Consider the following 26136-nt stretch of genomic DNA (forward strand, 5'->3'; position numbering starts at 1 on the left):
TAGCACGTTCAGCAAGCATCTTAAAGTTTCAGACTTCGAGTATGGCTGTGAAACTGCCTGATGGCGTAATTACAGTGAAAGAAAGCCTGAGAAAAAGAGAAATGAAAGGAGGGTTAAATATAACATCCCCATTTAAAAAAAAAAAAAAAAAAAAAAAAAAAAGCATAGATGAATTCTGGAAGAAGAGGGGAAAGGATGAGTGTGGGTGTGAGAGAGAGGAGTTTGTCTAAAAGTGAAATGGTACAAATGAGTAGAAAGAGCCCAGGATTTGACTGCCATGGAAAAGGGTGTCTAAAGAATATCTCACTTTGCCCCAAAATAATTTAAGTATAGAGGGAAATGAGAGGAGATGATGAAATGAGCATTTAAACTTTCATAGATCCAAGGAGAGAGGGTAGAGGAGCCTTTCTGTCTGTGTTGATCTGCAGTGAGATGGCTGCAGGTGGAAAGGTCTGGTGGGCAGCTCCCCTGGGGCAGGACCTTCCAATAACCCTGTAGTTTATTTCTGTGTCCTATAGACAGGTTTTCTAAGGGGCAAGGAAAGGGCTTCAGTGCTGCCACTGGTTGGAGAAAGCTCCCATAGGGAGACCAAAAAAACCCTTAGAAATATGGTGAAAATTTAGGGGGTGGGAAGTAGTCTTTGAATAAATATAGTCCCATCACCTGAACTTAGAGAGAATTTTTATTTCAGTTTTAAGACTTAAGGTGTAACAGGGCATTCAGGAAAAATAAGAAAAATAACAATATATTGTCCATTGATTTTTCCTCAGTTGGAAACTATCCAGAAAAAATAGTGCTAGTAGGAATAGAAGTGATCAGACCTTGACAAGGCAGTTGAGGATTTGTAAAAGCTCACTTTCAAAGATACACAACTGAAGAATAAAACAGGAAATCCCCTTACTTTGCAACTTTCAAAAGATGGCATTCAAGTTACATTTAGGATATGATCCAAGGGCCATGAAAATTTTTTCTATCAACTTCTATGGAGGTTCTAAAACAGGATGTGTTAAATCAGGGAAAATAATAACAGACTCTCAAGTAAATTAACAGAAGATTCACAACAGATTATGAATCACTATATTAAAGAATCAATTAGAGTCAGCTATTTACATAAAGGCAGAGTGGTAGCAAAAAAAAATTTTGAACTAGAAAAGATCGGAACATCTGCTGAAATTTCCAAAGCTATATTTAATATTATCTTAGGAAAAACACCTGGACCGAATGGTGTCTCATCAAAATTTTCTAAGTGTTTCCAGACCAAAATCACTTGGATATTCCTGAAAAAAAAGTCATCTGCTAAAGTAAAAGAGAAAACTCCTCTCTAATCCCTTCCACTGAATTTTGTCATGGGGAACATCACCATCTTAAACCAGAGCACCTTCTGCTGCCATGAACTACTTTGCTGGAACCAAGACCTGCCCTTGCATAACAGTACCATTAGCTAACTGTGGGGTAGACTTTATTATTATAAGGAATATTTTGGATTCAAGCACTCAGCACAGTGAAAAGTGAGCAGACTTTGATAGAGATGCCAGATTTCCTGCCAAGAAATCTACAAATGGATGGACCTTTTCTTTGGTTGTTAGATGAACATTCAGGAAAAAATCTGCTTTTGAAATTTGCAGCAAACCTACTGTCATTTATTTTAGTGAAGAAGGGGGTAAGATACAGGGCTGTCTACATCTCGTCGTGTGAGTTGTGACCCTAAGAAGGTTTGGTCAGCCAGCCAGAGGTTAGCCAGATGTATACTTGACGTTTCAGGGTTATTTTTATAGTTTCTCTGATAATAAAAATCTAGATTACTGCAGCAACCAACACGATTTCTCTGTTGTCGGTTAAGAACCTGCTTCAGGGAGGAGCTGGCAGATGCTTGTGATGCCAGACGAGGCTGTATCATGCTTTCTGTTGTGCATGACCCCTTGAGGGACATGGCCACCACCTCCCTGTGCCTATTTTTGGAAAAATGTCTGTGTTCAGAAAGTTGTCTGAAGATGGATTTACATTTCAAATGAAAAACTTTCATTGCGGGGAAGCACCACGGAAGGGGGAAAGCCCCATGTCTTGTGACACTAGAATGGTTATAAGAATTCTTCGCTGAGGTGTGTAGGTGGGAATATTTCTCATAATATGGAAAAGACATCTAGATTTTACATTGCTGCTGCAAAATTAAAATCTTACCAATGGGAGAACTTACCTCTGGGTATCTTTGATAGAGGCAACTGGAGAAGTCAGTATAGATTTATCTAATTGTAGTGCACCTGCTCTGATTTCTACCTGTTCAGACCCAAAGACAATTTATTTAAGAATTAATGTACTATCTGCAGGGATAATTCTTCTAGCTACATCCTTACTTGAGATTACCTTGCTTTTAAGTACTAACAGACATTCCTGTGTATCTCTTTCTTTTCCCTTGCAAACTTTTATTTCTGTTATGTATCTGTGTCTCACATGCCAATGGAAATCAGGAAAGGAAATTAATTTGTATGAATGGACTTCATAAACTTCATGATTTACCAGTAATGAAATCCGGGTTTGCAGAATGAGAAATAATAGGGCTTTTCCAAAATATCTTAATCCTTGGCTATGATTAGTGGCATAAAATGAACCATTCTTTCCTACGTGTCTAAAGTCCAAGTTGTGCTCCATGTGATATTCTTTCCAGTCTCATGTCAGTAAATAATTGCCATGCTGCTCTTTAGACTGTCTCTGACCTTCACTATGCTCCCTTTTCTTGAACAAAAGTCGGGAATTGTTGCAGATTGATCTCCTGCTGTGATCTGATCTAGTCTAGTGTGGAAGGAAAGCTCGTTAATCCTACTCCCAAATTCCTTACCCAGTTTGCTATAAGCATATGCTCTGTAAGCATACGTAATGCAGCACAGCCATAACAGTGCTTAAAACAGGATTAGGCAATGCCTTGTGTTTTCTAACTACTTCTACTTGTACAGGAATACAAATTCACTCTTTTTGTATTGTCAGGGGTGACTTAAAAAAAAAAAAAAAAAAGGTTTAGCTAGTTTCAGTTTTATGATTTTTTGCCAGAGTATTGTCTAGTCTGTCTAAACTTGGCCAGTTTGTTTAATTACCTGAATATGAACCAAATATGGTTCCTGTCTTAAGGAGCCTCTTTTGAGGATGGGAAGTACCAAATACTGTAACATGGTCTTGTTTTAACAACTAAAAATTGGCAACTGTGCTGGTACTCAAGTGAAGCAAAGACTTTTAGTTGTAGAGAAACAGTTTAAAATCTAGAAAAGAAAAATTACATGCTGCTACTAAAACCCTGTGCATGGTTTTCCACTATTCCTTAGAAAGTGGGTAGGGCTCCAGGATCACACTGTACCCACATGCATGTGCACTGAAACCAACACACTGAAGGACACACAGAAATGTGCTTGCCCTGTTTGAGTGGTGGCAATCAGAAGTAAGTCTGCTGACCTCAGGGAAGCCTTGCATGCTTCAAAGTTCAGGCAAAATAAGAGAACACATCTATTTACCTCTCTTGCATATCAGCATTAAAACGTATCAAATGGTGTTTTGGGAATAATGAACAAAATGGAGTGTGTACAGTGCAGTGACTGGTATTTTTTCCGGCCGAGCCATCAGACCAGCACATTGTGTATTTGTAGACTACCTTTGCAGATGTCTGTCTGTGTTTAATAAGAACTTGATGCAAAGCTCATTGAAGCGAGTAGGAATTCTTCAATTGTCTCCTGCACTTTTGGTATCAAGCTCCAATTCACAATCACAATAACCTTCACTTAATACTCTTTTAGAAAGTCCTATGTTGAAAAGAAATAATGCATGAAAATCTCTAATATTGGGTGAAAATTTCAGGATCCAAAACTTGATGCAGACACAAGTTATAGCTCCCAGAGTAACTGTAGAAACACATTAATATGTTAAGGTTAATGACACATACAATAACCTGAAATGCTGCCTGTATTTCATTGACTGGCAGTGTTTCAAGTGCACTCACTTTGGTTGTTTGGATGTGCTGATATTTAAAGCAATGTTTAAGTTGGTTGCAAGGGATCTCAAGGAGATCTCAGTGTGTTCTTGCACATTTAATAGTGTGTAAGTATATTTTGTATGAGTGCACCATGTCTGTTTCTGTCCCACTTTATGCCAGTAGGACAGAGACATTCTTCTCCTGGAGTAGTTCTCATATAAGGTTCCTTTGTGGGACTATTTTAGAAGTCTCTTGAGTTACCACTTATTCATAGGGTCTGTAATGAGACAATGTCAACACTGCACCATGTGTTCTCCATAGTAAACAATGTAATTTCAACAATTTTCCATTTTCTGTGATGTTTTTCTCTAAAGAGGGGCCCTTCTGTATGTGTACAAAGATTTCTGTTGCAGCTCTCCATAGATAGCCGTGCCAAAGAGAAAGCATGAAAGCTTCTAGGGCAGGACATTCATCCTCACTTATCTGGCCCTCAGAGACATTAGCTAATCGAGGCATGATACTCCATACAATAGGACAAGTGCTGTAAAGCCACCTCTGTTATCCCAGCAAACATGAAGACTTATCATTCCCATGGCCATTTTACAGGATTTGTTTGCTTCTGACAACAACATCCACAGCCTATGGTGCTATCAACTCCAACAATGAATCTGATACTGGCTTTCTGTGTTATCGTATCCCTAATAAGTCTTTTTTTTTCCTTCTTTTTTTTTTTTTTTTGTTCCCACCCCATTTGTGAGAATTTCTCCCCTGGAGCTCTTCTCTATCAGGCCCCTGCAGCTGCTGTTATTTTAGATATGGCAGGAAGTAGGTATTGGAAAACAGCGAGAGCTCACAGCACTCAGAAAAGTTTAGAATTCCTCTGATTTACCCCAGGCTCTGGCTCCAATCAAAGCTGGTTGAAAAGAGAAAATGAAAAGCGAGAGGGGGGAAGTTGGCAGAGGGAAAGGCCCAAGCAGACAACTGAGTCTGGGCTGCGTGTGTTAGGGAGGAGAGTTTCAGCCATCACCTCCTGCGGGGTACCAGGGGGATGCTCTACAGGGCCATGTGGCATGGGGAGTGCTTGGCTGGGAGCAGCATTCCATGGAGAGCTGGGGCTGCCACCCCCTCCAACAGCCAAGAAAACCCCTTCTTGCCTCCCCAGGGACTTGTGTTTCTCGTCCCTTTTTCTTGTTCTCCCCCTCGCATGTCCGGTGGGCTTCTGAAGCAGATCAGCTTCCCTGGCCATCCAGCATCTCCTGTAAATGCTTTTAGCAGCACTTACCAAGGGGCACCAGCCAAAGACACTGGTGGGAAGTCACTGGAGCAAGAAACTTACATCACTACCACTATTATGATTATGATTATGATTATGATTATTATTATTATTATTATTATTATTATTATTATTATTATTATTATTATTATTATTACAACCAATTATTATTACAATTTTACAGCTCAGACAGGATACTTCTTAATCTGCTCAGCAAAGACATTTTAGTTGCTCTGAGTACCTTTTAAATCAGGCTGACTTTGGGGATGACTTTTGAAAGAAAAGAAAGAAAAAGCTATAAAGAAAAACACCTCCAAATACTTCATTCAGCAAACAGTTTAGAGAAGAAGACACCACCACCCCCATACACAAAGATGCATGCAGAAAAATTGCTAGCTTTAGGACTGATTTTAATAAATAAACTGTCCCCTTTGACACAGCAGATAAGGAGGAAGATGTCCACCCACAGACATCTCACACTATTAGCAATCTAGTTAACATCTGTAAATGTTTTAGGGAAAGAAATTGCACTTTGAGACATTTCTATTTTAATTACAGGCTCCAGATGAGATTTGTTAGAGCAGGGAAATGTATCCCATAGCGACTGATGTCAATAGCAAGCAGTCCCTAAAGCCAGCCAGGATTGGGAAAGCCATGCTGTTTGCTGCTCTTGGCACTGCTCCCTGCTTTCACAATGTCAAAGTTAGAACCGCCTTTATGTGCACTTTCCATTTTTTTTTTTCCACAGTAGCTGTTGCCAGCAAGCTGTAAACTACCGTATATCACTCAGATTTAAGAACCTAAACTTTAAAACAAATTAAACTCTTGTTGACATTGTAGTAAAAATCAGAATCGAACTGAACAGCTCAGTAAAACTGCACTTCAATTATTTTATGGATTTAAGATTGTTTTCTAGGATTCCCAGACTCCCAATACAGTGAAGTTATTTCCTCTTGGCAGATGTCTGGAAAAAAAAATTCATTGAATGGATAAAATCATGTGGCAGACACCAGGTTGAAGCCTAAAGGGAGGAAATGGTGTCTCCCCAGCACCTGTAAATATTTGCTCTGTGTCTTGACTGGGAGAGCCTTCCATCCATGCTTTGAAAAAAACTTTTCAACGTTTTTATTTTGTGAGTTTTTAAGGAAATAGAATTTTCATCTGTCAAAACCCAGTTTCTAACTAGGTGTTTATGTGGGTTTGAACGAGAATGGCAAGCACAGATCTGACCCACCCTTTAGAACCACATCCAAGCCCAGGTAAATGCTTGCAGCACACCAGTGCTCCCAGTCCCTGGCCTCTGCTTATCTTTCATTTCCCTACTTAGCAGTTAATATTGGGTATTCTTTTTATAATTCTCTCTTCTTTTTTTCCTATTCTACAAAATGGAAACTAAGGTTTCTATCTGATTAATTGCCAGGTTTCCATTCTTTTTAATGTTTCCTCTCAAAGCAGTTCAGAATGAAAGTATTTCAGAAATGTGTGTAGACGGAAGCTACTGGAGATAATAATTTGTTTCATGGAACTATGTTTTACAAAAGGTGTGGTGCACCAGAAGGGCTGTTATGTGGCACAAACAACAATCAATTTGAGCAGCCTTTCATCAAAACCTTTGTTGCACTTTTTTCTTTTATCTCATCGGTGGAATGTCCTTGATGTCCCCAGAGCTCCAGACTGAAAAGGGCTCGATTCACAGGGTCTTCAGCAAGAGTTGGCCCTTGCTGGGTTGCTCTTGTTGCAAGGACACTTCTGAAGAGAGATGTTGCACATCTGCATGACCACAGCTGGGTCCTGAGCTCCCAGGGAGTGGGGGACCTGCTTGCCCCTTCAAGCAATGTGTAGTTGTGTGGATTTTCCAAACCTCCTGCATTTACCTCCTGCTCTGAATTAGCTGATTTGACCTGACTGAATCTCATGAAAGCAGCCAGTTTTCTTCATTGAAGCATTATTAAATTTTTAAAGCTCCTCTTGAATTACTGTTAAAGTTCTTCCACTTGTTTTGTTGCCTGGAGCACCTCTCAAAAGTGCAGGCCAACTCCTGCTGGAGTTTGGATGTGCTGGGCCGTGGAAGCACCCTGTCATTTCTCAGCTGTTGAGAAGCAAGGGTTTTGAAGTCCAGATACTCAAAAAGAGGCAGAGAAGAAGCCTGATGCACATTGTGAGTGGTTGTTTGGAAAGTCTAATGCAAACATTTTGAATAAAATTTCGGGTCCTTAAGTGTGCTTGTGAGATGAGTGTTGTACACCTGCTCTCAAGTGCCTTTTTCCTAGTTCTCTAGTGCTGACTGCAGGTTTACAGTGCTTCATTCTGGGGGCAGAATAAATTTTCTTTCTAGTTGGGAGCACTGAGCATCAGCAGGGTTCTTGTGTCAAGCTCTGAGCTGCAAGGGGGAAGGTTTTGTCTTCCCTGGAAGCCCAGCTGTGATTCTTACTGAATTCTTGCAACTGCATGTGGTGATTTTACTGTTGCCATTGCTCTGTCAGCCAGAGCTTGAGCCATTCTGTAGCTAGGCACAGCATGTGGGAGAGGAGAAAAGAGGAAAATACATTTTGTCATGTTTGCAGCTCTGTCACACTGGGACCACGTACAAATAAGAGTATTCTTCCAGCTGCTATAATCTGAGATGCTTGCTGTAGGTGGTTTTAGCATCCAAGGAGTGCTGGAATCCAGGAACAGTCTGGGTGCAGTGGCTTTCCCTGCCACGTCTCCACACTGGGGACAGCATCCACTAACACCCTAGGGGTTTCCACATCATGACCCAAGCTGCACTGGCGTGTCTCCAGTGTGAATCCACTTAAATCAGCCTTTGGAACAAAGCTTTCCAGCCAAACTGGATGGGGGTTTCATTATGAAAAGGTCTGTCCCTAGTTGAGGTGGTACAAAGCCAATGCAAGAGTGCCATTAAGAGCTGCCAGTGCTCTTGTCCAAAGAGGACATGAACTCCTCTTTGTACTGCTGTGTTCTCCAGCAATAGATGCTGCCGTGGCTGAAATGAAATCCTGTGGCATTTCTTACTGCTCACATTATGGTGGTGGCCAGGTCATCATGCCAAAAGCAAATTTATTGTGTGACATCTTTATTGCATCCATCTTTTTGCCAGTTCTTTGCAGTTCAGATTCCCAGAGCCAGCCCAGGTTCTTGCCCACTGCTGAAGATTAGCAGCTGTGTTCCATCACCTAAGGATTTTCCCCAGCTAGCATGACCTTTCCCAGCCTAGTCCCCAGCAGGCTCATAGGTGGATTTCTTTTCCCTTATCAAGCACATAAAAATTTTATTAGCCCCACCCAGCCTTTCTCTTCCATTCAGCAGCATGTGGCCACTCACTGAGTCACTTCATGGTTATTTATCCTTTCATCTGACCGAGCAAAACCCCTGTGAATTGGAGGTTAGCAAATAAGGCTCAGCCTCCACACAGGCAAGGCACAGATGTGTCCCAGCAGTGGCCAGCTGCTGTGTATGGTCTACACAGAGGTATCCTCTTTTTGTCCCTGCCTAGGTGCCCTCTTTCCTGGGTGATGCAGATAATGGCACTGATCTTTTCTGTTTGGCATGCACTTGGCTGATGAAAAGGGCTCTAAGGGAAAGAGGTGTTGATATGGTGATGATAATAGGGCAAGTTGGGTCCATCTAAAGAAAAAAAAATAAAAAATACAACCAAGCACTTCTTGCTCAGGAACAGATCGTATGTAGACCCTGTTTTAACCTATCTCCAGGACACTTCTGTTCTTGAGACCATGTTACTCCTGCTCAAGTCCATCAGACTCTGAGGCTGGTTGAGTGGAAGAAGAGTAAAGTCTCTTGGCCTGTCTCTACCCATGGAAAGAAAAGGGCACTCAGCAGATATTGCTGTGTGACCTGAGGTGCTTCTTTCCTTCCTCCATTTATTGTTTCTTTGCTTTACTTGATATACCCAGCTGCACACAAGCTGTTTTTTTATGAACAGCAGTGCAAGGTGGCTCATTTTGGAGGATTCCAGAGGATCACTACGGGCCACACTATTATTACATAAAGTCAATTAAAGAGCATACATGCACATCCCATTGATTTGATTTAGAACTAACGAAAGCTTCAGTAATGTGCAATTACAAGAAACTTAATGACCCCTTTATATTGAATGCAACTTCTGTGGCACCTAATATGCTTTGATGAATTGCTCATTATGTGCAATGTTGGAAAAGCTTCTAAAAAGATTAATAATTGTGTAATCAATAGAGGAATTCAGCTTTGTTTGGCTTTTTTTAAACTCTGAAATCAGTAAGCCATAGAGATTATGGACTTTCTCTTGCTCTCCTTTTTCCCTCCTGTACCCCCCAAAATATTTTTTTTTCCCTAAAGCTAATCTGTCACTTTTCCAGCATGTGGAGAAAAGCCCTTTCTTGTGTTATGTAGAAAAGTCTGGCCTGATACAGATGGCCATGTGAGGTCTTAAAGGTTGGTGTCAGCTGCCTGCAGAAACCACCAGTGTTCAGCTGGATGCCTGCACTTGGGATGCTCCTTTGGCAGGGCATGAAGTCTCCAAGTAGCAGCAGTCAGCATCAGGCTCAGAGCTTTGTGACATGGTCCAGTCCCACTCCCCCTCTCCCATTCTCTGCTGGTGAATCTTGGAAGCTGACAGCTCTTGGGGCCATCAGGTGGGCTTTAGCCTTGCTTTTCTAACCATAGGATACTTTGAGAGCCTCATGTCTCAAGTGTTATCCGTGCTTCAGTTGACAGCTAGTTGTGAGGTACAGCAAACCTTGAGAGATGGGATCAGGAATATGAAAGTAAAAAGACAAAAAAAGGAAGTTTCATTTCAGTGACATTCAGGATTTAACACTGCCAGAGATGCCTGGAGGCTAGAAAAATAGGCAAATGCAGAATTGCTTAAAATTTGTTTCTAGTCTTGTCATGCTTCAGGGCACGACTCATGAGTTCTGCATGCCAGAACAGACAGCACTGCTTCACTGCTGGGCACTAGATTGAAAAGGACTCTTCACCAGGACCAATTTGCCTTACAGCATTGCTTGTGACAGGGGAAATTCCTGTTGTCTGTGGCAAAGGGGTGCGTGGTCTTCCTTACTCCTTCCAGGCTGGTACCCGCAGAGCTTCCAGCAGCGCTGACCTCAGGTTTTGGCTGCCTGAGGTAACATTTGTGTAGTTTGTCTGTCGTGCGGAAATTCTGTGTAAAACGTAAAATATGTCTGTTTTGTTTCCCTTACAGATGCTCTTAGGAACGTAAACACATCATTTTGGTTAAAATGTGGTTTATTTGTTCATTGCCCAGCCTTACCCTCACACGTGTGTGTGTGTGTGTGTCAGATGAGGCTTGCATCATACTGGGGCAGATCCTGCAGCCTCTGCACAGCCCAAATCCCCGTCTCCCCCGGCAAGATTGGCCTCAGTGAGGGCTGCCTGAAATTCCTCTGGAGTCTGTGATGCTTTGGCAAAAAGGGCAAATCAGATAGAGTGCAGCCATCCTCAAGCTAAGAGTAAAAACAAGCTGAAGTTTAGACTCTAGTGTGTTGGAAATCACTGCAGCTCTGCTGATTCCTGCGCTAATTTCCAGCAGCCGGGGAATTCATCCCTAAGTGTTTGCAGAGCAGGAGACGCAGGGCGTTTCCAGGGCTGCATATGGGAGGGATGAAAAAAAAAATGGAAACCCAGAAATCTTGGTGTGATAGGATGGGACTCATTTAGTCTGGGCACCTGTTCAAGAGCCCCAGTTAAATTGCTGCGGCACAGTGCTGTCATCACACTACCAGGAGCCTTTCCCATTAGCCCTCCGCAGCGCAGCCGCCCTGGGAGACTTGGAGTTGTCAAACTAAAAAAGGCAGAGGGTAGAGCAGGTAGGAAAACGAGTGGTAATGGCTGTCATGCACAACAATGCCTTCCTTCGTGCCAAGGGAAGGATCATGTTTTATTAAAACCTGCTACTTGTTGTCGCTCACTTGCTCCACTGTCCTATTCGCTGTCTCCAAAAATAGCATGCCCTGTGCTAGTGGCTTATTATGATTAAACAGATAAAAATAAGTTTAAGGTTTAAACACATCCAGGACACCTGAGGTAATACAAGATCTGGCTTCTTTATGGAACGTGTGAAGTTGTATTTTCCACTGCTTCGCAAGACTTGTTTTGTTTGGTTTTTAATTCAGTAAGCTTTCATGTGATCTATAGTTTTGCATTAAAGTCTGGCACCTCAGAAATTTATATCACTGTTTTCTGATGTTTTGCCTCACTCACAGGACAATACTTACTAGCTTTGGAAAAAGAGTTTCTGTAAGAAAAAACTAATTTTTTCTGTGATTGAGTAATAATTCTATGTTGTTTGTTGCAGCTTTCATATGTCAAAAAGTAGTGATGCTTATTAATAGTGAGGAAATGATAAAAATTGTAGAATTTTAGTCATGGGATGGTTTATACCAGAAGCTTAATTTTTTTAGTCACTGTATATATGCATCCATATTTAGCCATTTTTCTCTTAAAATAAAATCTCTACATGGAGATAAGAAAAAAATCTTTCCTCCTGTATTTCGGCTTCCTCTGCATTCATTTGCAACTTTGAATTCCTCTCCAGTGATGCTAATATGTGGCGTTTTATCTAAAAGAAGGGCGTGTGAGAGCACAGAAGCCTGATGGAGCAAGATAAGGCATCACTGCTGGTGGAAACAATCCGAGGGCAATAATTATAGGCAGCAAAGTGAACGTCATACTACAAAGCATTACTACAGGTAGCCTGGTGTCAGTGTCAGACTCATGCAGTCACTCCAGAGCTGTGTGTCCCCAGCTCTCTTCGTGTGCTGAATAGTGACAGCAGAAATTCAGAGCTCTTGTGGGTACATCCACACTGTGTAATGAGCTGTGTGGAGAGATCCCTGGCCTGGGTGTCACTGTAACTGTAGCCACGTAGGGCTTGACCTGAGCCAGTGAGTTCTGCCAGGAGGCAAAAACAATGAGCCAAACCAAGGCAGTTTTCCTTTCAGGAGTGCTCCTTGCTTCCGGAGGTTGCTCAGGCCTTCCAGAGAGACCTTCTGGAGGCTCTGACACAGAAGCTGTGCAGTCTGACCAGGGTCAAACACTGTCCAGATGAGGTCTGCAGTCATGCATCGTGCTGCTTGGGCAGTTACAGCCACCTGAAAGGTGAAGTGCTGCTGTCCGCACGTGGCAGAATCGGAGCGCGATTTACCGCAGGATTTCCGCACACGTAGCTTGAAAGGTGCAGCTGGTCTTACTTGTATTTTCCACGCCGTGTGACCCAGCCAGAGCAGAGTGTTATGGCATCTCAGCCTCTTGTCTTCAGTTCTGCTCCGTGCTGGAGGCAGTGGTCCCCAGCAGACACAGGTGGACGTGAAGTAACGAGCAAAGGTTGGTCAGGCAACTTGGATAGAAGCTTCATGTGACCCTGCATGCCTGGATGTCTTAGGACATGCCTTGTGGTGCTTTCTATTGATAAGGAAACCAAAAACCATCCTGCAGGAGCTGAATTGATGCCATTGCTATTTACGGGGCAACAGGGGCATGTGAATCACAAGGTGTCAGCTCAGTGCAAAACCTCTCAGTGTCCTTTTGCCTAAACTCTTATCACACCTCTCTGTCTATTAAAAAAGAGTGAAGTGCCAAAAAGCTCACTGTGGAAGAGAAGAGTGCATCATAAAAGGGCACAATAGTAAATAGAAACTAGAGTTCCACTACTCAGTCTCCTTGTGCAAGCCTTTCTGGGCTCCTGCTTGGACGTGGATTGAAGTCGTGGGAACAATGGTCTTTGACTTCCACATCTATGACAGGACAGCAGCCTCACCCAGCCAGAAACTGGAGACTTAATGTTACTACTTGCAAGGTGAAAAGGGATGGGATTTGTTTTCGAACTAATTCCATTCACCCACAAAACTGTAGACTCAGCTCTTTATAATTGTGAGTTGGACCATGGCTCTCAGCTCACTTCCCATTTTTTCAGACTCTTGGGCAGACATTCCAAACTCTCTTACTTGTGTCCCCAGAAAGCTCCCCAGCTGGGGAAGCCCTGTGCATGTGCCCTCTCCCAACTCCCTGCACCACTGTAACTCCTTTGCTCTGAGTGGAATCAGTGTCTGAGCTGGAAGGCAGAACTTTGTCTCTGAGGAACAGGTATTTTATTTAAACAGAAGGCTACATTGTCATCCATATTAGTAGTCAGATGCAAGGAAAGAAGAAATCTGCAGAAATTTAAAGTCTTGCCAGTTGATGGAATCCATGTACAGCTAGCAAATGTTAAAAATACTACATTTCCTATGAAGTTCACATCTATATATGGAACCCACATTTGTACCAGATATATCTGGTTGTCCTGTGCTGTGCAGGAACCCAAACTGGTTCATCGGTAAGACACTGATTTTGCTAATTAGTAAAGCAGAAATTTCCATTGCAAGGGCATTTCAAAGCAAAATTAAATACAAGAGGAAAAAACTCCTTATTAAACTAAAATGTGGGGTAACAGCTCACCACATCCTGCTACTGTGGCATCTGCTGTTTAGCAAAGGAAAGGTTCCTCTTTCAAAAGCCTTGACAGGTAGAGAGGTCACATGTTACCTGCATTTCTCAGCATTATTATTTTTTGACTTTTCTGTCAGTGGAAAAACTGAACATGACAATGGAAAATACCAGTTGAGAGAAGGCATTGTGGGGAACTGTAGGTGTTAGCTATGAAAGCGACAGTGGCCTCCCCCACCAAAGCCAGCAGAAAAACAGTGAAAAAAAATCTGATGACAAAGGCACTGTAAATCATAGTACTCAGCTGTTTGGTCTGATAGGGATCAACCTGGTGCTTTAAGGGAAGTGTTGTACTTCTCTAGGCATTGAAGATTGCATGCTATCCCAGATCTGCTGCTAGTCTGCATGTAGGGCCTGCAACGAGCTGGGTAATCATTTCAATCTCATCTATCCTGGCTATAAAATGGGTCTTTGTTCGTACTCAGGTTATGTTGTGTTAAAAATGAGTGTAAAGCCATTGCAACCTTTCTCTGAAGAATGTTGTGCTTATTCAAAACCCAACTACTCCTGGAGTGGTACTGCAGACATGAATGGATGTGTATCCAAGCAGCTGGGGAATCAAAGACCAGCGTTTGCTTTAGGAGTGAAACTCAAACCTGGGCCAAAATACTGCTTGCACTGAATACTGCTGTTCTGTGGAACATGCACAATCCTCTTGTAATAGTAGCAGGCTTATAAGCCAAAACTTGAGCATTCAAGACTGCAACCAGCCGATTCTCCTTAGCTATATAATAAATATTTTGTTACAAATGTGGGAGCCAAGAGAAAAATGCCAATTATTTTATCTGCGTGATCAGATCTTGCCTCTCTGGAAAGTTCTGCATTGGTCCTATAGGACCAAGTGGAGCACTGAGGATACCAGAGGGATAGATGGCAAAGGAGATAGTGAATAGGCAACAGTCAACTCATTTATTTGAAACATGAATTAAATTTACAAGGAACAAATTTAAAACAGAAAAAAAACCCAACTTTTTCCACCCTCTCATCAGTACACTGCAGAACCCATTGCTACAGGAAACTGTGAAGGCCAAAAGAGGTTCAGAAGGTTATTAGAAAACTTAATGGAAGAAAGGTCATCAAAGTTCATTAGAAGCAAGGATGCAGACCTCTGGCTCACAAAGTCCTCCAGCAGAGCAAAGATGTACTAGAGAAAGCACCACTGGAGGTGTGCTGGTTCTTATGCTCTTTCCCAAAGAACTGACAGTAATGGTAGTTGTAGCACTGATGTGGATGGGCACACAGGATGCTTCAGCAGTACCATACTTCAGTAATAGAGGTTTGATTTGCTATTGGGAAGGACAGTCTTGGGTCAGCCTACAACAAGAATATGAATATTTTCTTGCCAAACAAAAGAAAAATCAGTTTGGGGTCAAACAAAGCATTCCAGGACATTCCATTTGATGCAAAATGAAACATTTTCTAGCATGCAACAAAAATGTTAACATGTTTTTGAGTATTAAAAGGAAGCAAATTTTCCAGAAATCAGAAATAAAAAACGTGGGGAGAAATTTCTGATTTCCAGAAATCAGAAGTGAAAAATGTCCTTGTGAGAGTACTGGACCGTGCAGTTGGGGGTGGTGGGGAGCATTCTTCTAACCAAACCCAGCAAGCATCACCCAGCACATTTCAGATGTGCTTGCCTCCTGGTTTTCCCCCGTTCCCACCCACCAGAGGGTTTTACTTGCAGCCTCAGGTGTCTGGGCAGGCAGTGAGGGAAAGCCCGCTCGAACCACACTTCCCCTTTCGTCTCTGCTGCTGCAGGCTCAGCTGTGCTGCCACGTACCCCCCACCTGGGCCTTTTGTGTGCACCCTTGTCCTTCTTTGCAGGCTTTTTCCACTACATTATTGGGAATATTTTGCATTTTTGATGCTGCAGCGGGTAAAGGGGAAACAGCAAGTGAAATAGTGAAATAAAGGGAGCTGTGACTGAGCCACACTGTCCACAGACCTCTGTGGAGGAGAGAGATGTTGAGTGTCCTCTTGGTGGTTTTGGCCCTGTTTGATTGTGATGTCCAGTGGCAATGGATGCACTTGGGTTGAGGTTCAGCTGTCTCCCAAGTCCTTGGTGACATTGTCTAGTGACTGTTGTTCATCTGCTGCCAGATGTCGTTGCATGAGGACACCAGGTTTACTCATCAAGGTAGCAGAAGTCCACTTCTCTTAAGTAATATAAAATAAAAACAAGCAATGAGCTGCTGTGAGTCAATAACAAAATACAAGTGATTTCAGCTGGGGACAAATTGATTTGGCTGCTGAGAGATGGAGAGAGTATGACTCAAAGAGCACCATGGTGTCATGGCCTGAGCCAAGGCAGATGGGCTCCCAGCTGAAAGGAAAAGTTGTGTCATATCTGGAGTAAGACGTGTCCTACAGCTTGTAGGGATGACAGAAGATCTGCTGAAGGTACCTGCAGTGACTGGAAGGGGCAGCATCTTGAATGCCTAAGCCAATTTTGGAGATGGACCTTCATCTCAGGTCATGAGGTTGCTTCCAAAATACCTTTGCTACATGCTTTAATAGGGGAAAGCATGAGCTGGCAGTCTGAGGCTGTTGCTTTTGAAATTTTCCCTGGAAGAATCAAGCAAGAGTAACTCAGCAAGTGCTGCAGTATTAGTCAGAGATTTGAGATGCCTTGGTGCTAATCCTGACTGAGATAGGGAGGCCCCTCACATTTCCACCTCCCTGTCCCCATGAAATACCAGTGATGTTTATGTTCACATTTTACAGAACCACTGTGGAGATTCGCTGTTTAATGTTTCTAAGCACTAAGTAACTTTACAAAGAGCTAGTACCTTAATTTTATTTGATTTTACAAAAGCTTTGAAGGATAGTTAGCAAAAATGTGATGCTGCCTGGCCAGTAGGAGGATTTGTTTTCATTGTCACATAAAACACGAAGGTATCACCGTGTGGTTTTGCTGGAGACCCGAGAGTGCCTTGAGAAGGGCATCACAGAAGCAATCTTTGCAAAAGCATCACGGCAGGATCATTCCACAGAAGCGTGCTGTTTGCATTCAAGGCAGAGACTCAGTCCCTAAAGCTCTCTGGAGTCTGGCCACATGGAAATGGGGTGGCACTTCTGGCTGGGTTTGGAGGCGTGCAGAGCAGTCTTTGCCTCAGTGCAGGGCTTGCCACTTGAGTTTGTTTTTGCTGCTTGGTAATATTAAAGATGAACTCCATGGCACTCTCAAGGGGAAGAACTGCTTTGTCTTTTCACAGCTTATTTCCATACTTCTTAGTTTGCTGCTGTAAATAGATGGTTACAAATGCAACTGATATTTCTTCTCTAAAGTATGGTGTGTGTATCCATTGGTAGAATTGGTTTTGGTGGCCAGGACCTGTGACACAAATCCTGACTGATTCATGTTCTGCAATTACTAAGTGGGCAATAGGTCTGCAGGGAAAAAAAAAAAAGAGCAGCCATAAAAGCCAACACCAAACATACCCAACTAATTGCTTCAGGAAGCTGGTTTTACAGAGGCTTGGTCTTTTCCAGTAAACACATGAAGTTATCTGGACTACTGTGAAGAGCAGCCCACAAGGGAAGGGAAATGCAGGCTTTTCCGTGGTGCTTCCATGACGTGGGCACATGTTCTCCAGTCCTGGCAATTTTAGGGAAACTCAGAGGCAGTGATAGCCCCGTTGATGGCATTTTGTCTATCTCCGTGTAAATCAGGTGGTGGCAGTTGCTGTAGGGAGGTGGAGTGGAAATAAAAGGGATGTTGTGTAGTCCACTGTCGATGACCTTTGCCAGGTTCAGTCATTTCCTGTCCATCTGCCAAAAATCACATGGACATAATTGGAGTGTGGGAAACTGTATTGCCTGATGATCTTCAGGGGAGGGGGGAAAAGAAAGAAAGACTTGTGAATAAAGAAAACAACACTCTATCAGTGGAGATGCAGTTTGACTGGCTGATGCTGAGATAGCAGACCTTGTTTATTCTCTCTTCTGACTCTTGCCAGGAAAAGTTTTTTACATTTGTTTGTCTCTCTCATCTGTTTGTGTGGATAGAAGTAAAGAGTGTGGATAGAAGTAGAGTGCATGTCCATGTGTGTTGGTCACCACGATGGGAGGGTGTATACTTAAACATGTTACCAGCTCCAGGGAATGGGAAAGCATGCAGCAGTTTCCTCTCCTTTTTTTTCCCCTCTAATATCAACCCACAGTGGAAAAAATCAGCATGTGAAGATGCACATACCCAGGTTCAGTGACTGGCAGCTTTCTACCACCAGTACCTACCATGGCTAACATACTCTCCAACCATCTCTTTTTGTGGAAGAAGTAAATTATTCTAGGATCTCCTCCAGTCCTCTTGACTTTACATTTCTGAAGGCAGTTCTAAAGCAAATGAAATGTTTTATCTGTAACCAATTTGAAATGTTAAGTATGTTTGATGCAGTCAGGGATCCAGGATGCTGCTGATTTTGTGATGCCTGGTTTTATGTGGTATTTAGCATGTTAATAACCTTGGTTAATCCTGCTGGGTTTGCACTGTGATCAGCCTGTACAAGCTACCTGGTGATGTCACACTTGCTGTTCAGAGTTGTACTGAAGCTGTCAAGGAATGAGTGCAAGTTCAGGGGGGTTGTGGACTGAGGACAACTGCCTGCAGCAGCAGGATGCTAATCAATTCCTTTTCTTGTCTTCTTTCTTTGCAGTAAATGAAATTATAAGGAATGACCTTTCCAGTACCAATGTCCACTCATAGCTTTCATTGTGGGCCTGGTGTGAAACACACACTTTTGACTTGGCTGGCACGTCACCTCGAGTCGGGAGATGCCGAATGAACTGAAGGCATTGCCTGGTACCACTCTGATCTTCCACCTTAATGAATGTCAGGAACTGAAGATTTACCTCTTGCTTACAAAGAAGTAGCTCCTCAACTTCAACTGATGAAACAGCTTTTTTTAAAAGAAATTCATCTCAAAAGAGAGAAGAGGGAGTGCGCTCCAAGACGGCGCATTTCGTGGGACAAAACTAGGAAACTCAGCAAAGTCTGAGCGCTTCTTCCCATTGCTGATCCTTTTGGCATGGCACCGCTGGAATACAGCCCTGGAAGTGCCTTATTTTACCAGGTTGTGGCATCAGGGCATTTTTAATAAGCTTTGAATTCGCTACCATTAAAAGTGTTGGTAGGTGCAGCAACTCTAGAGCTTGAATTCTGGAGAGTGATACTGGAAAAAAGCATAGGACTCTGCAGCAGAGTAGGGAGAGCAGTCCCCACTCCAGTAAGACACGTTCATGAATTCCAGAATTTCCTCAGCTTTTCCTCTGCTGTAATGTACAGCCTATTGCCTTATTCTCAGTGCATTTCAAAAGCCTCCTGATTTGTCATCATCTCAGCTTTCTTTTGCATTTTGCCTTTATTACGTGCTAATGAATCATAGGGTTGGTAGTAGTAGCATGGTAAGATTTTGATTTTGATCTGGCTTCTGTCATAGCACAAGTGAGTTGAATAGCACAAACTAAAAAAGGTTGATGGACAAAAAATTGAAATCTATCTTTTACATGATAGATGAATGTGTATGCATGTACATACATACTAGTATATATGCATATATTTATATATGACAAATAATATAGATGATTGCCTAGTAAGGGCACTGAATTTAGCAATAATTTCAATTTCTGAGAATGCATTTCAAATCCACAGCAAATATTTCAGCTACTTCCTTTGAGGGTTTGTTGCACCTAAAGCAGGTATGCATTTTCTTTCCTCACGCAGTTAAGCAAGCACTTTAGATAGGCAAGAAGGATGCATACAAGATACATGTTATTTACCAAATGTCAGAATATGAGTTATAGTAACTGTAAATACCATTATGGAAGAGTGTAAAATATTTGTTCAGTTATAATGTTATTATTCCGCAGAAGCCTTATAACTCTCTGCTACATGTATGGAAAAGGATGTTACCAAAAACCCACCTCGGTTTCTTTCACCTGCAGCGCTGTATAGTGTGTTTTCAGATTAGCTAATGTTCCTAGAGCTACAGGTAGGCATGTAGTGTAGCCTTCAACATTGTATTTTTTACAATCAACCGCTTATTATATAACTAGCAACAACCTATTACTTCACATAACCAAAAAATATTAAAAAAATAAAACTTTAGTAAAATAGCATGACTAAATTAAAAATGTTTAACATTAATATTGTGCCTTAGGAATCTGTGCCCCCTCCTGGAAACACATCTGAACTACATCCCCCGAGCTGGGGGTGGTTCCTTAACCCCAATGCAATGAAGACTGAACAGGTTTCACAAAAAGGTGAAATCCAACTAAGTGTTTTAAAACATTCTTCTGTATAATTATGTCTTACTTTCTTTAGGGGAAAAAAAAAATGAAAGCCATATTTGTCACATTTGCACATTACTGTGAAGACATGAGAATATAATATGGCTCTATGTACATAATATGCTGTTACTGGTCCTTATAATAGTCTGTTATTCCTCACCTGTTTAATCCCAATTATTTACCCTGTATTTAGCGTTGTAGACGTTGCATGAAACGTTTCTTATAGACTGCCATATGGAAAGTTAAAAAGCTTGACAGATGTCAGCTTGACTTGTAGCTAGAAAATAGAACTAATAAAGCAAAATGTTTTGCTGGAAGCTAGTCTTAGAGTGGTTCATTTTTTGTTATCTTGAAAAATCTTCTTTTCTCATATAAAATAGCATTTTTACATTATATACATATGTGTCTCCATCTCTTCTATATGAAGCTGCTTGCTTCCTGCTAACATAACCATCTTAGTATGGAAGCAAAGTCTTTTGTCAACAGGCTCCATTTCCCCACTGCATTTAAAGACATTGCTCCCAAGAAGAGGAAATTATATATGATATAATCCTCAGATTTTATTCTCTCATTATTTCAGAAATGTCAATAAACTGTGCATGAAGGAGTCTCTGATTATGCCAAAGCATTTTTTTATTCATATACTAAATATCTTGGGTGAGGCTTTAACCGTGTGGGACAATGCACACACACACACAGAGGCACATTTCAGCAGTAATTTTAGCAAAGTTTTCAAATGTATGGTTTGGCTACGTTGCAGCTCCTTCATTCTGATTTTTATTTTCCTCTTTAAGCTATTTTGGAAAAAAATAAATACCCCAACCTGTTACTTTTAAGCCTGGATAATGGAAGATTATGCATCTGTTGTATATGTATTCATAAAATAAAAACGAAAGCAGAAATATTTCCTGTATGAGACTGCTATCTTGTTTCTGTACATGTGTCATGGTTGTTGCTGTCAGTTTAGGAAAATGGTTTTCATCAACCTTTTTGAAAACAAAGCAAAACCAAAAAGCCACAACACTCTGAACTTGGAGCGTAGGTATGTTCAAAAATAGGTACGTTCAAAAATACCTTTGCCAAGGATGATTCTGACTATTAAAAAGAGCCCTTTGGATGAATTTTAAGTGGTGAAACAAGCTACCTTATTGATTGTGCAACAAAGTAATTGGCATCTGTGTGCATTGCTTGGACAACAGTTTCTTTTGCCTTCTCTGGAGCTATTTCTGAAACTTGTGGGTTGCCAAGAGTAGGCTTGGCCTTCAGTGCAGTAGATAGAAGAGATATTTTTGTTAGGCTGGAGGCTTTGGTAGCTCTGAGAGAAAAGGGCTGGCAGGAGGGGATTTCTGGCCAACAGCTGCTTATGTTGTGAGGGATGGATCTCTCAGTATGACGTGTCCTGCTCCTTGAACCTCCTCACTGCTCTGCCCCAGAGGAGAAGGGACAACAGGAGGGTGTCAGCTTAGTCAAAGCTGGGCTTAGCACAGCTCTGGGCTGCTATCAGCTCATCATGTGGTGCCTCTGTATGTACCAGCATCTGACACCTGATGGGCCATGAAGTTCTGAGAGAGCCTGACCTGCTTCAATCTTTCAGGACCAAAGGCAAGTTGAAAAGTATACAAGCATGCCTACCACAGTCGTCTGAGTTTACATAAGCTCTTATAAACCATTCAAAAGTTCCTCAAGGAGAAGGAAGCAAAAATATGCATTGAAGTCTTTGTTGAAAGACCTTGCTCTGGCATCCTCTTCCTCTAAATATAAAGGGTCACTCTCTGGTCAGTCCATCACACCTGGCTTTCCTAGGGCTGGTACCCAACTCCTGCCCATTTAAAGAGAAGGCAGATGCTCTAAGCCCATCAAAACCCAGATAGGGCCCAGCTCTTCAGAGATTAGTCAAAGAATTCTTTCTCTGCTTCCCAGTCTGGACGGTGGAAATAGTGATATTTATGCCTCATGGACAGCATGAGCTGTATGGTTGGTGAGGTTCCTGGAAAAAGGAAAACACTGAAAACTCAGTCACAAATTCTCCTGGAGACCATGACATTTTGTATCACAGTGAAATGTCACAAACTGAATTCACTCAAGCAAGGTACTTCAATCATTGTGTTACCTGGCTTCCTCTGAATTTCCTTCCCCTCCCATTTCCACACATCCTTCACTCAAAACACATCAGACCCAAGCACAGCTACATTAACCACATCTTGACCAGACTTCTCCAGGCAAAAATAACCTTCAGCAAGCTCCTAACTGACTACTTTCATTCATAACCAAAGCAGAAGGTGAATCCCACACATCCATCTGGTACTGTTTGACTAAATAGCCTTGCTGGAGTCATGCCTTTGAGATTTTTCCTTTCCAGCTGAAAATGGCAAATTTCAAGGAGTTAAGTTTCTTGGACAGAGTTGTACAGCCTTGAAGCTAAGCTTTCCTTCACCATGTGTATAATTTTATTGCATTCATCACTGTAAATCTATTGAATTTGTCTCAGTAAAAATAAAACAAAATCCCCCTCATCAAGTACATTAGAGAGCAGTGTTAAGGTCGATGGCATAAAATCATTTTAGTTTCTGTAGCTCTTTTTCAAACACAGAGTCTAATTTTATGTCATAAGCAGTAATTGGATTGTTCATCAAGTTAAATTGAACCCTCTCTTCTCCACCTTTGCACACACTTGCCCAATATGGAGGTCAAGCTCTTGCCTGTTTTAGTTTGCCCATACAATTTCCTCTTTCTCAACAAGTTAATATTTTTCTTCTTTGCGCTTCTTTCCAAAAAAGTAAAAATGTTTTGATTCTCTTCAGGTAGCCAAATAATTTGTTCTGAGCAGATCAATTACAGATTCTCATACTGTTGGCTTGAGTTTCAGGTTGTCCTTGAATCCAAAACTAGCTTTTTTTTGGCCATAGAGGCTGTCTTTTTGTACTGTGCAAACTTGTAGAGCTTTAACAATTCAAAGGGTTGTGTTTTCAGGATTTAAGACAACTGGTAGTGTACTTGGAACTTCCATCACCCATGGGCACACTAGCAGCTGTCACTTAGGCTGAAAAGTTGCTGACTATAGTGCTTCCTTAGCTACTTTCAGGGACAGATAACCCACAAGCCACTCTTTGCAGATGTGGCAAATTCATTTTCAGTCATTTTAGGAAATCCCTTTTTTTTTCAGCTTGGGGAGACTTTCCAAAGATGCCGTCAGCATCAGTTTCCAGCACCTCTTCTGAATTAGTTTTGCACTCAGCTCTTGTACCCATCCTGTTTCCAGTGCTGCTGATGGAGAGATTTTGGGTCCAGAGTAACAAAGAAAACACTGGCAGAGGGTACTGGTGGCAGAGCTGCAAAACCTCCAAGAGCACACATGGTGTGGGGTCCCAGAACTCAGTGTGATGGTGTTCCCATCCAGCCAGGGGACATTCCAAAAACACCAGCTTTGTGGTACTAGGGGGAGGAGAGACCTCTGGACCTTGCCAGAAAATATTTCAGTGCATGTCACGAATCTTTTAACTGTAAAATCTGGGAGTTTTCTGGTCTGGTGTGTTTTGGTTTTTAATAGGAAAAATTACATTTCCTCCAACATGAAATAATTTACTCGACTTACTTTTTTGGGGTCCTCTTTAATTTTCTACTTGGAAAATACAAACCACATATTATTTTGGATCAGGTTGATCCAGACTGCACCTTCTTTCCCATTCCCTCCCCTCCAAATCTCCAGGATGGGCTGCTTTCCCAGACAGGGCTCCCCCTCCACCCAAGCAGAGCCGCACAGGCGTCACATGTACACTGCCTCTGCTCAATTTCTTGAACAGTTTCTCTGCAGGAAACTCCTCATGGATCTTTCCGACCTCCCTGGACCCTTTCCAGGGCTCCTGCCTGGGGCAAGCTAATCCAGATCTCATCCTCATGGCAATCTCTTTTTTTTTTTTTTTTTTTTTTTTTTTTTTTTTTTTTAATCAGAGGTTTCTTGTACATTTTGTTTTACAAAACAAATCAGCTCTGGTCAGATGACAACACTAAATTAAGCTCTTTTGGTGTAAATAATGAGTTACTCTATGCTTTTCCCCCACCCCATGCACAGAGAGGCACTCCTCTGGTGCTGAACCCCATGTGCCCAGCCAGCACATCACCATGGCTCCAGAGCTTCCAGAGAAGGCAGCAGGAGCCACAGCCTTTCCCACCCAGCACCATCAGCCAGGCAGGGAGGGGAGACCCACCACAGCTCAGCCCATGGGCCCTGGCTGCACTGCCCCAGCAGGGCTCAGCGTGGGCTGAGAGCAGCCACAATTCAGCACACCTGTGGAAACAAACCCAGCGCGCCCCTGGGATGCGCCCCAGGGAGACCGTGCTGGCCAGAGCAATTGAAGTGGGTTTATGGTGCCTTCTCCACCCAGTAGCAGGGGCAGATGGGAGAAGGGGCTCCAGGGCCCAGGCTGAGCAGCAGAGGAGATGCGTGGGAAGGAGGGAGAACAAACTCTGCCTGACTTGCAGGATGAGTCTGCAGAGGTGGGTGTATGAAAACTCATCTATTTTCTTTAACTTTCCAATTGAGCAGTGTGGTCTGGGCAGAGTAGGTGTGGAGGGGGAATCCCAAGGCTCTTTCCCTGTCCCTCCTTGTCTTCAAGAGCGAAGTTCTCTCATCAGGGAACTGCCCCTGGGAGAAGGGGGCACTGAGTTTTTACAGGTGTTCTCTGGTGCAGCCCCTCCCATGACTGGTGACCCCAGCCATGCAAATGACAACTAAGCATCTACACGAGCACTTAGACCAGTTTAGGAGTTTCTGGTTTGGTTTTCCCTGCAGTGCACATTGCCACTGACACTTTCAAACCAGTTTCAAGAGAGAAGAGTGAGATGACAGATTAGAAAGTCAGAGAAATTTCAGGGTTTAATCTGTATAATGCAAGGAGGTGTGGCAGAGGGATGAGACAGCCCTTTGGGAGCTGCTCCCCTTGAGCATGACAGCAAAGCACCTGGCTCATCCCAGGGCCACCCTCAAAACAGGTGGTTGCTTGAACCTCCCTGTTATTAGGAGGAAGTTCTTTGCTGCAAGGCTGGTGAGGCACTGGAACAGGTTGCCCAGAGAAGCTGTGGATGCCCCATCAATGGAAGTGTTCAAGGCCAGGTTGGATGGGGCCCTGAGCAACCTGGTCTAGTGAAAGGTGTCCCTGCCCATGGCATGGAGTTTGTGACTAGATGAGCTTTGAGGTCCCTTCCAACCCAAACCATTCCATGATTCAATAGCAAAACTCTTCTTGCTGGCAGGCTCCTGAGACCTTTGGCAATGTCTGTAGGCACAGGGTGCCAGGGCATCTCTAGCAGTGATCCCAGCTTGCAGAAGGGGATGCTACCTTTATCAGACCAGCCCCTTGGTATTGCTGCCAGTGACCAGGAGAGCCAGGACCCTGCATTAGCCGGATGTGTCTGTGCAGCAAGTTGTCCTGTAGTAAAGAGCATCATAAAGGCTTAGATCCAGCAAAAAAATATTCAGTCTTTCTAAAATATGTGCATGTACCAAATAGTGATAAAAGAAATAAAACTTGGTCCTAAAAATAATAATGGAAAGTTATTGTTATATTTGTGGTTCCATTGCACATGATCTGTATAAGTCTAAGGAGTCATTGGTTGACTAATAATGTTAAATAACTTCTTATATAACACACTGTGTCCTTAAAACATTTTTGTGGCTGAAGGATGTGCATTTTTGGTGACTCAAGTGCACAGTCTGAGCTCTAAAGCAGTGGTCAAGCCTAGGAACAGCACATCACTCATCACTGTGACCTACTGGTGCAGTGGCTGAGCCCAAAGCCCCCATTTCCTCTCCGGACAGCCGGCGTGGTGAGGTGTGGGATAACAGACTGCTGGCGTGTTTCAGTCCCCATGCAGATTGCAGTGTCACTTCCACCAGGCTGGCTGATGGAAAACACAGAAAGCCCTTTTCTTTTGAGGCAGATATGTATCAGTTTAATGTGCCTGAGCTGCTCAGCTTGAAAGGAAAGACACTGAGGCAGCCTGGCTCTGGGGTTTGCGCTTTACATAACGCTGGTGTTCTATCCTGACTCTTGCAGCTGCATCAGTGGGGCCTCCCCAGTTTGAGGGCAGTTTTGGGGAGAGCAGAGGGTACCTGTGTTTG

At 42.7% G+C, this 26136-nt stretch overlaps 1 protein-coding gene across 4 annotated transcripts in view; it reads left to right on the forward strand.

The window, feature by feature from the left end:
• NFATC1 (nuclear factor of activated T cells 1) overlaps positions 1-20922 on the forward strand; it is a 107006-nt gene extending 86084 nt beyond the window's left edge. For all 4 annotated transcript variants that reach the window (XM_056483897.1, XM_056483899.1, XM_056483901.1 and 1 more), the window contains one exon: positions 18386-20922. In XM_056483897.1, the coding sequence (XP_056339872.1) occupies positions 18386-18435 (50 nt within the window). In that variant the 3' untranslated portion in view covers positions 18436-20922. The remainder of the gene's footprint in view (positions 1-18385) is intronic.
• The last annotated feature ends 5214 nt before the right edge of the window (positions 20923-26136 follow it).

The sequence above is a fragment of the Oenanthe melanoleuca genome, chromosome 2, assembly GCF_029582105.1.
Source record: "Oenanthe melanoleuca isolate GR-GAL-2019-014 chromosome 2, OMel1.0, whole genome shotgun sequence".
Taxonomy (NCBI): domain Eukaryota; kingdom Metazoa; phylum Chordata; class Aves; order Passeriformes; family Muscicapidae; genus Oenanthe; species Oenanthe melanoleuca.